Source organism: Protopterus annectens, chromosome 7.part0 (genome assembly GCF_019279795.1).
Source record: "Protopterus annectens isolate FY-2018-M chromosome 7.part0, PAN1.0, whole genome shotgun sequence".
Lineage (NCBI taxonomy): Eukaryota > Metazoa > Chordata > Ceratodontiformes > Protopteridae > Protopterus > Protopterus annectens.
This window is the reverse complement of record NC_056739.1, coordinates 622,564,642-622,580,743: the sequence shown is the minus strand read 5'-3', so window position 1 is coordinate 622,580,743 and position 16,102 is coordinate 622,564,642. Positions and strand designations below refer to the sequence as shown.

At 38.7% G+C, this 16,102-nt stretch overlaps 1 protein-coding gene across 1 annotated transcript in view; it reads left to right on the top strand.

Moving 5' to 3' along the window:
• Nucleotides 1-16,102, top strand: part of VPS13C (vacuolar protein sorting 13 homolog C) — a 6,956,796-nt gene that overhangs the window by 3,649,973 nt on the left and 3,290,721 nt on the right. The window contains exon 40 of the mRNA XM_044076309.1: nucleotides 209-285. Within this exon, the coding sequence (XP_043932244.1) occupies nucleotides 209-285 (77 nt within the window). The remainder of the gene's footprint in view (nucleotides 1-208; nucleotides 286-16,102) is intronic.

Here is a 16,102-nt window from a genome sequence, read left to right as displayed (position 1 = left end):
ATATTTTTGACTGAAAAGTGCACACTTGAGGTGGTCATACCTGTTTTGTTTTTGTTAAGTACAGCTGTAGAAAACATGGGAGAAATGTAACTTAACACGTGATATGTATTTCTGTAGTAACACGGATGGTTTAACCTTATAGTAAATTTGCTTCCACTTGAAGGTTGAAATTGTTTTTAAATGTATGTATTATTTGTTTTGGTTTCAGATTCACAAGGAGGTCCTCTTCAGATTGTCAGTTCTTCAGAGAGTAATACAGATCTTCTGACAATAGAATACTTGAAGGTTGTAGTTAAGCATATATTCTGTTAATTATTTATTTATTATGTGATATTACAGAAGAGTTGTGTACACATAGAGGTAGATAAGTATAGCTAATGTCTTTCACACAAAGAATTGTTGAACATTGCATGCAGATGTAACTGACTTCCATATCACATGATTCTTTGTGTTGATAAATAAACTTCATCATCTTGCCTAAAACTTGAATATTTGTCGATGAGGTAAGTTAACTTCTTACTGGAATTTAGTATTAACAGATGTCTTTTGAAGGGATAAATAGTTTTCTTCAGTGCATAGTGTAATAATCGGGGCAGTTTATATTCTGTTGTACAAAATGCAAGAATGTCACTTCCTGTTAAGTTATACCAGATGTCATAGCAGACACTTTAAATCTGCACCACTGGCATCAGTTTATTTAATAGTCAGCGCTACACTCTCACTGTCAACACTACTTACCTGCAAGTAGCATATGAGGAAAGATCTACCTTAAGACCTGTGGTGAATGCATAGTGCCACCTCAGGTGATACCCAAAACCTCCCACACACAAGTAATCTTTACACTGTACAGCTGTAGATCAAAGTTATAACCATTGGCTTCCCAGGATTTCACATTCTTCTATCTGACCCAAATATCTCCCAGTGTGATCTTTTTAACAGTAACTGAAATTTGTTCAAGATTATTTTGCTCAGAAATGCACACAGTATTTTCCAGGAGGAGTTGGTGTCTATGCAGTACCACAATACCGTTTCCTTGTCTTAACAATAATGTTGCCATAGTCTAGACCACTCTGATGCAGCAAAACTAATTCCCTTCCATTCATTAATAAGACGGAGGTTATTTTAAGTGTTTGGTAATGATTATTCAAACAGTCATTGTCCAAAAGGTGGAAACCAACATTTAAGTTCACACCATTTCAGAGCGCGGTCTATATTAGTTGACTGAACTTTCAAAAGTTTGGCTGTCATATGGTCGGCGCCATATGATTGAAGTTTTAAAAGTTTGAACATCTAATTAAAAAAAAAAAAAGTAAACTACACAAATAACCTACCTGCGTGCCCCACACCCCCTCGTCTTTAAATGCACCAACTCCGAGATCACACTGCATTGCAGAAAAGGGAAATCTTCCCGATGTTCATCGTGTTACACTGCTGCAGTCATTACACTTGGGTATTCCTGCCATCAGGTGGGCCCGCAGTCGGCCTGAGTTCCAAAGTCTTGGTCCGGCGTCGGATGCCGTCACCTCTTCCCTGACGTCAGTGTGCTAGGGGTATATAAGAAGGAGCCAACGCCATTTTCTTCAGTCTTTCTTGCCGCACAGTGCCCAAAGCAAAAGCAGTTCACAAGTGCTGGTCGGCCGACTCCTGAGATTTCACATTCGATTTCAGAACCGATGTCTTCAATAAAGCTAAGTACCCCGTTGGGGAAAATTTTTCTTGCCTCAGACCGATGTCAGTAAAAGTTAATAATTGTATTTCTTGTGGGAAGCAAATACCTCATAAGGATTTTCATTCTTACTGTATTCCATGCCTAGGCTCAGATCACGATGTCACTAGTTGTCGGTTTTGTGCTAGATTTAACAAACGCACTATTAAACGTCGGTTTGATTTTGCTCGCCATTACTTTGGGTGAAGGTTTAATTATACAATGCCATAGGAACAACCGATGACCAGAATGCACAAAAAACGCAAAGATAAGGAAAGGCATCCAAGGCCCAAAACTGATGACGAAGCCTCTTCTAGGCCAGTCGCCGGTTCTCTAGTTTTCAGTGAGGCGCTTTCGTAGCCCCTGACACCTGCTACCACAGAACCACAGGCTGCCACCGACTCTCATGTGGAGATGCCTAGGCCTCTGGATACTCAAGGTGTTCGACCAATGGAGATTAACCCTTCAGATGGGTCCGGAGCCTCTGAGCAGGCACCGGCTTCTGAGGGTGTTTTCAGGCCTACTCAACTTAACGTTGCAACTACAGCCAAGACTAAACCTATATTAAAGACAAACAAGCAAGTACAGCATTCACCTGGACAGGCCTCCATGCCTAAAAAACAGATGCTCAAGATAGCCGAAGACTTGATAACTCTGATCAGGGGTTCACATCCCCCTCCTGATAAAAGGCTTAGGCAGGATACAGATTATGATTCCTCTGACCAGGTTTCAATATACTCTGATTCCTCTTCAGACCAGGGACATTCTTTACCCCTCTATGAGGATTCTGATGCTGAAGAATCAATTCCTTCAGTTTCTCCTCCTGAGGATTATTCTTTTGGGGAAACTTTACATACCATGAGGGAGCATTTCCATTGGGAGGGCCAGGATTACTCAGAATCCAAGAAAAGGCTCAGAGACTTTCTTTTACTGCTTCAGCACAGATGATTTACCACCAGCTCCAGTCAAGCCAGACAGGTACTACAGAGTCCCTGACTCTCACAAATTTCTATATAAAAACCCAGTTGCTGACCCAGAAACTATTTCCCAGGGTCCCAAAGGCGTTAAGGCTTCCATGGCTAAGAATCCAGTTCCCTAGGATAGGGACTCTAGAGCATTAGACAGATGGGGAAAGAAAGTTTACACCTCTGCAACTTTAGCAGTGAGGGCTCTAAATTGCCAGTTTCAAATGCTTAAATACCAACAATACTTACTGTCTCAAATAAAACAAAAAATTAGTACAAATGCATAACAACCTGACTATAAGGAAATGCAGGATTTATTGCATGCAGCTGAACAAGTGGGAAAGCATACTTTGCAGTGTGGTTTTGATTCCTTAGAAGCTTTTTGTAGAGCAGCAGTTATAGGATCTGTGATTCGAAGGCATGCTTGGTTAAAAGAACAAAGTTTACCAGATCAAGTTAAGGCAAAATTATTGGATACTCCTTTGCAGCAAGATCATTTATTTGGTATTAAGGCAGAAGAGGTATTAAAGAAAATGGAGGATAAGGCGAAATCTATGCAAACAGTGAAGGATTTCTTACAGGTACAGCCAGCACGATTTAGCAGAAATTGGCCTACAAAGAATTGGTCCTTTCCAGTGTCAGGCCACAAAGAGGCAGATCCAGACGCCCAAGAGGCAGATCTCAGCCATAAGGATCTTACAGACCACGACAGTGGGGTGCTTCAAACCCAAAAGGAGGTGAGGACAAGTCACAACCTTACAGGAAACAGTCCCAATGACTTCCCCCTTCCAATGCCAAACTCTTCCCTTTTGGCAGCTCCCTTAGGGGGGAAACTAGCACTTTTTTCTCAAAACTGGCAAGCAATCACCCAAGACAAATGGGTGCTGAATATTGTGTCTCAAGGTTACAGGTTCCACTTTCACACTTTTCCAAGGCTAAAAGGAATGCCAGAACTGCCACAAAATCAATGGGCAGAGGCACAAAAACAAATTACAGCTCTCATGGACATGAGAGCTATTCAAAAAGTACCACAGCAGGAAAAAGGACAAGGATTTTACTCAAGACTCTTCCTGGTACTCAGAAAGGGCAAAGCTTGGAGACCCATTCTGGACCTTTCCATTCTAAATACTTACCTGGATGTTCCGAAATTCAAAATGCTGACACTACAACAGCTCCTTCCCATGCTGAGCAAGAAAGCTTGGCTTGTTACTTTGGACCTCAAAGAGGCATACCTGCATGTCCCTATCAGACAAAATTGCAGAAGATACCTCAGATTCATAGCTGGTTCAATGCACTACCAATTCTCTGCACTGCCCTTTGTCTTAGCTACTGCTTCCAGGGTCTTTACCAAGTGCCTGGTACCAGTAATTACATTTTGCAGACAAAAAGGAATTCAAATATATCCATATCTGGATGACTGCTTGATACAAGCAGAGCGCAATGACATTCTTCTACAGCATCTGGCGTTCGTAAAAAAGATGAAGTTGCCTAGAGTACACAGTAAACGAAAATAAATCAAAACTAGTGCCCTCACAAGAGATAATATTCCTGGGTGCCAGCTTAAATGCAATGGCCCAGGTGGCTTATCTCATGCCAGACAAAGACAACTGACTCAGTATTTTCAGTTGATGGCAACAAAGTCCCAACTCCCTGCAAGAAAAATTCTGCAGGCCTTGGGATTCATGGCATCCTGCATACTACTAATTCCCTATGCAAGACTGCATATGAGGAAATTACAATGGTACCTAAAACATGTTTGGTCTCAACATTCTCTCAGCTTGGAGACAGTAATACCAATAATTCCTTGCCTACAACAGGAGTTTCGATGGTGGGCACAGGCATGTCACCTCAACAAGGGTCAGCCTTTCACTCTTCCCACAGCCAGGCAGACTTTAACAACAGACGCCTCGGATTATGCCTGGGGAGCACACATGGCAGGAAAATGTATTCAGGGCAAATGGACCACAGACCAAATGCATCTTCACATCAATCAAAAAGAGATGTTGGCTGTACAAAATGCCCTTACAGCTTTCAAGGATCTTCTGCATCCAGGACAATTACTATTAAAGACAAGACAACACCACTGTATTGTGGTACATAAACAAACAAGGGGGCACTCATTCTTACCCCCTATGCAGACAAGCCATGACCTTGTGTGGAACACAGCTCTAACCTATCAAGTCCATCTGCAAGCACAATTCCTGCCAGGAAAGAAAAACACTCTGGCAGACGACTTAAGCAGAAACATCATGGATCCTCACGAGTGGAAATTAAATCCACAAATCTTCAGCATGATAATGCAAAAATGGGGTTGCCCGAACATAGATCTTTTTGCCTCACCACTGAATTACCAACTACAAAAATTCTGCACAAGGACTTATCACACACAAGCATGGAAAGTGGATGTTCTTTCGTTCAGCTGGAAAAGCCTACATGTTTATGCCTTCCCACCTCTGCCTCTCCTTACAAGGGTACTCCTAAAAGCCAGACAAGAAAAAACACAGATGATTCTGATTGCTCCAGACTGGCCACACCAGCATTGGTACCCAATCTTAAAGAACTTAGCCCAAGGCCCACCTTGGATTTTGCCTCAAATTCCACACCTTCTGACTCAGCAAAACAATCAGATTCTGCACAGTCAGCTCAAAACGTGGCTGCATGGTAGATTCATTAGCCAAACAGACTACTTCTCTCTCTAAAGCTGTTATGGATGTCATTTTGGAGGCCAGGAGGCCTAGCACCAGGAAATCTTATTCAGACAAGTGGAAGAGATTCTGTGCCTGGGGCTCAAAACCTTGATCCTCTGGTCCATAACATTCCTCAGATACTACAATAATTGACTGAGATGCTGGACAAAGGACTATCCTTCTCATCCATTAAGATTCAAGCTTCTGCCATCTTGGCTCATTATAACACAGATCCTCCTATTTTCTCTCATCCATTGCTAAAACAGTACCTCAGAGGGGCTAAAAACATAAGACCGCCCCGGAGAGCACCAACACCAACTTGGGACTTCAATTTTGTTTTGGAAAAGCTCACTTTGCCTCCTTTTGAACCAGCCAATTCAGCAGAGTTAAAATATACATCATGGAAAACTGCTCTGCTTCTGGCAATATCCTCAGCACGAAGAGTCTCAGAACTGCAGCCACTAATGACAGTGGAGCCTTTCATCATTTTTCACCAAGACAGGGTTTCTTTAAGAACAAACCCTACCTTTATGCCTAAGGTGGCATCCAGTGTGGCTCTTAACCAAACTATTCACTTGCCAACATTTTATCCAAATCCCTAGAATAAAGGGGAGAGAGTTCTACATTCCTTGGACATACACAGGCAATTGCGCTTCTACTTGGACAAGACAAAAGCTTTCAGAAAATCTGAACAATTGTTTGTATCATATGCTGCAGGATCACGGAAAGGCTGTTTCAAAGTGGACCATTTCAAAGTGGATAGGACACTGTATCCGGTTCTGCTACACACAACATGGGAAGCCTGTACCTAGTAATATTAGACCACATTCCACTAGGGCAACTGCCACTTCTACTGCCTACCTTAGAGGAGTACCTACCAAAGATATCTTGGAAGCTGCAACTTGGAGTTCAGTGCACACCTTTACCAAGCATTACCATTTGCCTATTTATTCTAGATCCAGAGCTGGCTTTGCCACTGCAGTGCTGCAGGGCCTCATAGCCACACCAAATCCTCTATAGAGCCAGCCACCCAAACTCGGCTTTGGGATTCTACCCAAGTGTAATGACTGCAGCAGCGAAACACGATGAACATAGTACAGTTTTGTACCTACCATAAATGTAGATGTTCGAGTGTCTTCACTGCTGCAGTCCAGGTTACCCACCCGCCAGCCCCTCTTTCTTATCTGGGACTAACCTATTCTACCTATGTGGTGTATTTGCTAGTTAATGAAGGTTTTATTTTTACCTTTTCTGTATGTTTTATTAGCAATATGTATTGCCTACCATTTTTGGGGGTACCTGACATCTGGGGCAAGAAAAACTGAAGAAAATGGAGTCGGTTGCTTCTTATATACCTCTGACGTCAGGGAAGAGGCGACAGCAACCGACGCCGGACCAAGAGTGTGGAACTCCGTCCGACTGCAGGTCCGCCTGACGGCAGGATAACCCAAGTGTAATGACTGCAGCAGTGAAGACACTCGAATATCTACATTTATGGTAGGTACAAAACTGTACTTTCTGCGCTGTACAGAGATCTCCATTAAAACGTTCGAACTTTCAAAAGTTCGATCATATGGTGTATCTAATATAGACCCTTCAGAGCGCACCTGTACACAAATACACTCTCACTTAATAAGTACACCAACTGCCTCAAAAAATAAAAACACAAAGTAAAATTATGCATTGCACTTAATTTATGTATAAATACACATCTGCAAAAAAAAAAAAACAAAGCTTGTATAAAATCCAGATAAAGAGTTTAAGTAACAGCTTAACTGGCCCCCGTCACTACCAGTTGCTTAAGATATACTTGATTTTGTATCTGCTTTTAACTTTGAATACTTAACCTTTACACTGTTTCTCAGGCAATACATTTTCCAGTGTGAGCTCTGTCTAGGAATGCAGTGCATTCAGAAGCATGTCAAAAGAATACCAATGTGCATATCCTGATTTTTCTTCAGTTTTAGTAGGAGATCTCTTATCTGCATAGTGTGGGGCAAAGCACAAATAATCCACATTCCTACAGTTTCTATACAACTTTCTTTTTCTGAAAACTGCAAACTTTATTCAGAATGTCGTATAATATTTATACCGCAAATAATTATATTTGCTTTAGTATAGTGCCACTTCTCTTTTGTATACTACTTTGTAGTCTAAAGAACAGTGCCTTAGTTTTTTGCAGTTTCTTGCTTCTCCTAACAGATCTGAAGTACAAGATGAAAGCTGAAGTCTCCCAAAGAGTGGTTGCCAATACATGAAACATTTGCTATTATCAGATAAACTATACCTGGGAGTGTCTTACTCTGCTTATAAAGTACCGTTTCCCAACAAGACAAGGAAATAAAAATTAATAGAAACTGTAAGAAATAAGTAAGTACTGGAGAAAAATAGAGTAGCCCTCATTAGCCTGATCCCATTAGTCTGAGTGTCTTTCGCATACCTACAAACATGCATGAGCTCACACAGACGCACACATTAAGTTGAGCTAGTATCAGCGTTTTATAGATGCAAAACTGCACAACACAGAGTTTTTCTGTCGCACATGCAGAAGCAGGCATTAGCTCACACACACGTACTTTTTTACTTTGAGGTAAGACATTGTATAACTGGAGAGCTGTGCAAGACATCATATTCGGCTCCTGTATTTTGTAATTAGTTGTTGTGCTAAACAGTCAGTAAAGGTGGTGTCCTGTCTTTATTCAGGTACATTTTTAGTGCTCCTTTTAGCTCCCAACAGCATTGCATATGGATGCAAGCCCCCCCCCACCCACCCACCCAAACTGAGGTGTGCTGGCCATAACTTTAACCCTAACAGTGCACATTACCTTACTAGGTATCACTATCAAGATAACAGTTGATCTCTGTTTTTTGGTTTTTTTGCTAGGGTTTACTGATATATGGCTTTTTACTGGGAGAGAGGTATTCAGTGTTTTGGGAGTCACTCTTATTAAATCATTCAGTGTTTTGTTATTCTCTGTTTTTTTCTTCTGCCATTTCTGACTTTCTTGAGTTTTCAGTCTTACACTATCTTTGTAATGTATAAAAGTGTTGGCTTCAGTCACATAAATCACAGTAGCTGATCTCTGGAACATTCCCAGACAGTCTTCTGTGGAAAAAATGACATGAAGCTAGCTTGAGACAGTTTGGAGATAAATTCATCCAGGAAGAAGCTATCTAAATATAATTTGTGGCTAAATCTAAACTAGAAAAGAGGATGTAGTGATTGTGTGTTATTTCCTTTGTTCCATAAAGAAACCATTGCACCACTGAACTGTTAAATTGCATTCTGCTTTCATAAAAATCCTTCCCTTTATGGACCAAGTACCTCTATTGCTTTTTTATACACCAGAGTATGTATGTATGTGTATACACAATTGATGTGTATTGAGCATCTTTCCTGCTTTAGCCTGGTATCCACATAACATTATAGATTTCTTAAATTTCCTGTTGAAGGCTTTTTATTGTACCTTAGCTTTCAAAAACTGCCACTAATTAAGGCAGCTTGGACACACCAGCCCCCCACCAGCACACATGCACTACCCTACAGCTATGCTCTCAATTTACTCTAAGCCTAACACTGTCTACATTCATACAAACGCCTATGCGTGCTAATGTCAGTACCCCCAGAATATTTAAAGGTTTTAATGTTACTTCCCCACAACCCAACTTATCCTACCTGCAAACATTTGATGATCCATTCTTCCGAAATATTGATATCTGTATGAATGGAACAGTTAAGCAAATTTCACAGTCATACATTCTACTGATCTGGCAATGATTGAGCTGAGTGAATGGCAGGGGTGGGGGGTGAGTATATAACCATCCTGAAAACCTTTATCAAATTCAAAGTTATTTGCACTCTACATTCTTTAATATAGTTGACTACTGCTTCTTTTTTGTATTTATCTGTTAAACCATTGCCATTTAATAACATTACAGAAAGCATCATTGTATTAAAAAGTTATTCCCACATTTTTATGTATAAAAGCTTTTTTGTTAAATGTCTAGTTCCAACCTGTTTGGCAAGTTGAACTTTTATACAGTTGTTTCTTGTCATACCCATTTGAGCCTGTGTCACCTCTTACAAAAATGTTTGTTTTATTGAAAGCCCTCAAAAAAAAAAAAAAAAAAAAAACCCCAATATCCTCTAAAACCTATTAACTTCATACCAACACACAAAACTGTGTACATCTTCAAATATTGAAGTTTTACCCTCCTAATAGGAACAAATGTCCCAAACTGGCAGCCACACTTACAGATCTGATTTAACCTAAAAGGAAGGTTATCCATGCTAAGGCGCATGGTCTGTCTACTAACTATTGACGAATTGCAATTCTGTCACCCCTCTTTAAGATCCTAGAAAGATGTATTCATTAGCAGTTCCTCTCCTATCTTCTCAACCCAACACAGATTTCGCCCATCCCACAGCGCCATCACTACCCTACTCAAATTCACCAATACTGTAAACTCTCACAGGAATCTAGGTAAATAAGTCTTAGCTACCTTCCTAGATTTATCCAAGGCATTCAACACAGTCTTGCATAATAATCTACTGTCTTGTCTCTCTGACCTCACCCTTAACAACCCCATCCTACTCTGGTTTAAAAGCTATTTAGATGACCGCCAACAATCTGTCAAATGGCATAACTCTCTATCCCCCCACTCCCAATTTCCTTAAGCATGCCGCAAGGATCATTCCTAGGACTCCTCCTTTTTAATATCTTCACAAACCAACTCCACTCAGCTTCCTCTAAAGCTGACATAGTCCAATATGCTGACAACAACTCTCGTGCTCTGTACCCGGCATCCACCTTCTCCAACAAAAAGCCCAAGAAGCCTTCTCTGAAATAGAGAACTAGCTTAACAACTCACAACTCATACTAAATCCCAAGAAAATGCAACTAATGCTATTCCACTCTGTGTATATTTATATATGTGTATATATATATTTATGCTCTTTACATGTATGTTTGCTTGAATGTATATATGGAAACTTAAGCATTTATATACTCTTACTCAATTGTGAAATATCTTGCAATGCTGTACCAGGTTCTTATCTACTCTCATTGTATATTTTGTACACTTGTATTTTCAACCAAAAGGGGGAATATTGTCTTAATGTATACTAACGGCTGTAAAGTGTACAATCTGTATGTTACTACTCTGTAATGTCTCTCTTGTAAATTTTTCTTATGTCTGTAAACCTATGGAGTTTTTCTCCCCAGGACTCCACTGAAAACGGACATTTATCCAGTCTATCCTGGCAAACAAATGTTTAAATAAATAAATGGTGCAGCCTGCACTTCTAAGTGCTATCTGGGTTTGCCTTATCGTTGTAGCTCTCCCAGCTAGGAAAACACTTGAATGCAATCAGAGAACATTATCTCCTAGCCATTTTTTTCCCTTAGCCAATTTTTCTTAATCAGATTGTATCCAATTTCTCTTTATCAGATTGTGTCCATGGAGACATGAGGACCAGAGACAAAATTGCTACTAAGCAGTTGCTAGAAAAAAGCCTTATACTATGCAATATTCATTTTCATTTACTTGCTCTCTATTAAAACTTGTTACTACATCAAGCTTAGGGTCCTTAATCCAGTCATTCTGCCATGCAAGTATGGGAAAAAGCACATTAGTTTTTCTTTTGTTATGCTGTTTTAACCAGACTTTTCTTCCTATTTTTTTTTTTACATTGCAGTGCCAACATTTCTTATTACTGAAAAAGAAGAATGAGTGAAGACAGGAGAAAGAAAAAAAATGAAAAAAAAAAAAACAGGAGCACCTGTTTGCAATAGTATCCCTATTGCACTTAAAATTAATTTGAGAATACATTACTTTATAGCATGCAAAGAAAATCATACACTATAAAAATAGTTTTGTCTTTCAACGTTTCCCGGTTAGGGGTCGCCACAGCGGAACTCCGGTCACTAATTATTGGCAGTAGATTTTTACAAACGCCGAGGTGCCCGCTCGACATTCAACCTTCAACGAAGGCACACCCATAGAAAATAAAGTATTTAGTTAACGCTCTCCCTCTTTTCCTATCCTCTAAGTATTTTTCTGAACATTAATGACTTGAAGTAGGGCATATGATTAAGAGCCCCCAAGTCCAACAGAGTCCAAAAAAATCCATTATTAATGGATTTTTGTCATATTTCACAAATATAATTACTGCTTTGTAATTCCACATTTGTCAGTGTTCAAGTTACTGGTTTTATTCCTATTGATCTCCATCTCGCATATCCTATCTCTGCTTCATTTCCAACTAACTGTTGATTCTTCTTGACAGCTGTCCTGCTCCCTTCCTTCTGTCCAGCATTTTCCACTGAAAAAGGTTTCACTGGCACAGTCTTTGTTTCATCTTTATTATCAGAAGAACAAAAAGCAGAATCTCCTCTTGTTTCACAGCTCACTTTTTGTTGGACAGACTTTTGTTTCCTCCTTAGCATGCATTTCATCAAAAAATCATTTTGTCCCCTCAGGGAAGAATATTTTGAAAATAGCTGTGTACTGCAGTTTGGATCTCATGCTTGCATCTCGACAGTCCCTGAACATTGTAATAAATTTACTCCCCTTTTACCTAGTGCACAATGAGTAATCATTCTCCAGAAACACTATGCTGTCTTCCTCTTCTAGTGTTTTGTCCTTTTGCCGCAGTTTTGTCAGAATCATCTCCTTCTGCTGGTACATCTTTACAGTTAAAAGTAAAGGTTGCTTTCTCAAGACCAGGTTTGGAGCATACACATGATGTGCCCTTTCAACTAACAACAACTGCTGTGGAATACCAGTCGAGTTACTTAATGGTGCTTTCATAAAATGAATAAAGTCTGCTCCTTTCAGCTTCTCTGGTAAAGCAGAAAATATTGGGTTTTCCCTAAGTGGTCTGTCCTCTAATTCTGTTATTTTTTTAAACATCTCTTCGTGAGCAGTCTTGTACTCTGCCAGCCTTTTCTTTATTTCACCTCTTATGTTTGCATTTTTGTCACCTCATCTGAATATCTGTTTAAAGCCCTCTTCCATTTTTTCCACCCTTTTGTTGTTTGAGTTGATATACTCCCATCAGTGTTTCATTTATTTTATTCAGGTCTGTGTACAGTTGTCTTATATTTTCCTCTAGGTTATTGAAAGTCATGTTTGTAGGTTCCACTTTTTGCTGAACTTTTCTCTGTGTTTTCTCCTCACCTTTTTTTTAGCTGATTTCCTTTCATGTCCTCTGTATTTTTTCCTAGCCAGTTACCAAAAATGTACCTAGAAACATAAAAATATACTGGCCTTCTCTCCTGAATTTCTGTTTTCACACTGGGAAAGCTTGAATTAATCTGTTACTTAGTGTAGCCATCTTGGAAGTCCTACAAGCAATTCAACTGTTAGGAGTGTATCAAAATGGTAGTTAATACAGATTGTGGACTTCCCAGAGGATACTGTCATGCATTTCTTGGCATTCAGTTTTAGTCCATTGCTCTGATACGAGATATTTGTCTGTGCTAATCCTTCTTGGAGAATAGAATCCGTGTGGGATTCTGTCACTACTCCAAATTTGCAATTGTGTGCATATTTGGTCAGCCAGAGGCCCTTTCCTGCAGGACTTATTTGTGACTGGTCTCTTTGTAGAGGTAGACTCACCATTTCTAACTTCCTGGGTCCAGTCTGTGAGCCAGCTGGCTAGCCACTGGGTGAAAGAAGGGATTATACCTAATTTCTCGAGTCTGTCAACAACCCTGAGTGAGATATTATGTCATATGCCTTGGCCAGGTTATGGTAGGCAGTGTGAACCATTTTGTCCACATACATTTCTTTGGTGACCTCAAAGAAGCCCATCAGGTTGAATTAGGCATGGCCTGTCTTTGATGAAACCAGACTGGGTTGGGTCCAGTATATCATTAATAATCATTTGCATTGATAATTTTATCCATGGCTTTGCATATGACATCAGCGAGTCTTACTGGTTTGTAGTTTCCAGGTTCCGTAGATGGCCTGCTTTTGTGCTGATAGATGACTGTTGCCATTCTCCATTCATGAGGTACAGATGTGTTTGGAGGCTACAGTTGAAAAGTGATTCCCGAAGTCCTGGTACTGTGTGTTTTGTGGTATTCATAAGGCAGCCTGTGATATTGTAGGGGTCCACTGATGCCCTGATGCTGTGTTTTTACGCCATTTGAAAGGCAGCCTGTGATATTGTCATGGCCCGTTGATGCCATGATACTGTGTTTTATGCTATTTAAAAGGCAGCCTCTGATATTGTCAGGGCCCACTGATAGCCTATACTATAGTGATCGAGAGAGAGACTTTTGATATTTCCTGAGGAGAGGCTGGAGAGGGAAAAGGGGTAAAGTTACAGCTGAATTTGTCTGCCAGTAGGTGTAGTATATCCCTTGGTTCAATGTAGGTGGCTACATTAACAATGAGCTCTTCGCACAATTGTGTATTGCCTTTGAGGTTGTGGGCAAAGCTAAAGAATGCCTTCTGCCCAATCAGAGAGAGACAGACACGTGAGTGTGTGTGTGTGTATGTATGTATATACATACATATGTATATATATATATATATATATATATATATATATATATATATATATGTGTGTATATATATATATATATATGTATGTATATATATATATATATATATATATATATATATATATATATATATATATATATATATATATATATATATATATATATATATATATATATATATATATATATATATATATATATATATATATATATATATATATATATATATTTATATATATATATATATATATATATATATTTATATATATATATATATATATATATATATATATATATATATATATATATATATATATATATATATAGGCTTCAAAATGAACCAACTCAGATAAGCAATTACACAAACTCATACGAGTGAACGTGCCCGTAGCACAAAACACTTACCAAATAAGAGAAATAAATGTGTCAAACCAGTGTCTATAATCCATAAAGTATACAAACCATTCCTACAACTAGTGCTTGGCATGGTATAATACAAAACGCTTTCTGTTTCAAAACATACACCTACGCTACGTAACTGCGTCGCTAAAGTCAGGAAGAAAACCTGCAAAGCCAGTAGCGTTTGAAGATCGTCGATAGATGGCAGTATAGCCTAAACATTTAAATTATGAAATATATCCATATAACATAAGGGCTATTATATTCAAAAATAATAAATCAAGCGAGCCAGACATTTCTCGCAACGCACTAGATAAGATCTCACAGCTGATCAAGTGCAATACAAAAGATTTATAAATGCATACCAAAAGCTGTGTATCAGAGAGAAATGTACAACAACAAGCCCCATAACTTAACACAAGGTAGCCTAATGTCTAAACGATTGAATATAAAAAAGACTTCAAATGTCAACATATCAAATGTACACCATTTGTAGAGTACCTACTTCTATGCTACAAGCTAAGATATCTTCAATTTGTGTTAGATGAATGAGTTATAATACAGGGACATGATGGAACACCATACCTTTCAACAATGAATAGTCTACACTTGGACATAACCAAACATATATCCCAGGACGTCTGCATGTCGGGCAACTGTAAGAGATGTCAAATGAGTGTATATAGATGCTGAGAAGGGAACAAATGTCCCAATGTCTTAAACATAATAATAAATAAAAACAATGGGAAAAAAGAAAAAAGAGAAGCATAAAGAAAATATATATATGGGATATATGTTTGGTTATGTCCAAGTGTAGACTATTCATTGTTGTAAGGTATGGTGTTCCATCATGTCCCTGTATTATAACTCATTCATCTAACACAAATTGAAGATATCTTAGCTTGTAGCATAGAAGTAGGTACTCTACAAATGGTGTACATTTGATATGTTGACATTTGAAGTCTTTTTTATATTCAATCGTTTAGACATTAGGCTACCTTGTGTTAAGTTATGGGGCTTGTTGTTGTACATTTCTCTCTGATACACAGCTTTTGGTATGCATTTATAAATCTTTTGTATTGCACTTGATCAGCTGTGAGATCTTATCTGGTGCGTGAAAATGTCTGGCTCGCTTGATTTATTATTTTTGAATATAATAGCCCTTATGTTATATGGATATATTTCATAATTTAAATGTTTAGGCTATACTGCCATCTATCGGCGATCTTCAAATACTGGCTGCAGGTTTTCTTCTGACTTTAGCGGCGCGGTGCATTGGCGTGGGTGTGTTTTGAAACAGAAAGCGTTTTGTATTATACCATGCCAGCACTAGTTGTAGAATGGTTTGTATACTTTATGGATTATAGACACTGGTTTGACACATTTATTTCTCTTATTTGAAGTTTTTGTGCTGCGAGCTGCGTTCACTCGTATGAGTTTGTGTAATTGCTTATCTGAGTTGGTTCATTTTGAAGCCTTTTCAAGGCTGTTAACTCTATGTATTTTAACTGTCAACATTTTCGTTTTTATAAACACAGTAGTTGTTTATCTGAGTTGGTTCATTTTGAAGCCTTTTTAAGGCTGTCAACTCGATGTATTTTAACTGTTATCATTTTTGTGTTTTAATACATAAACATCTGAATTTTTGTTTTATATGTCAGATGTTCTGCTGTTTACTTATTAAATTTTGGGGAACTTGATCGCTTTCGTATATACGGCAGATGTCTGCCATAATGAGATTTTAATGTTATTTGTGCCCCTTAGTTATTATGGGGAGGGTTGTTATAACCCTATGTATTTATGACTGTGGGTTTAATCTGTTTTTTTTTT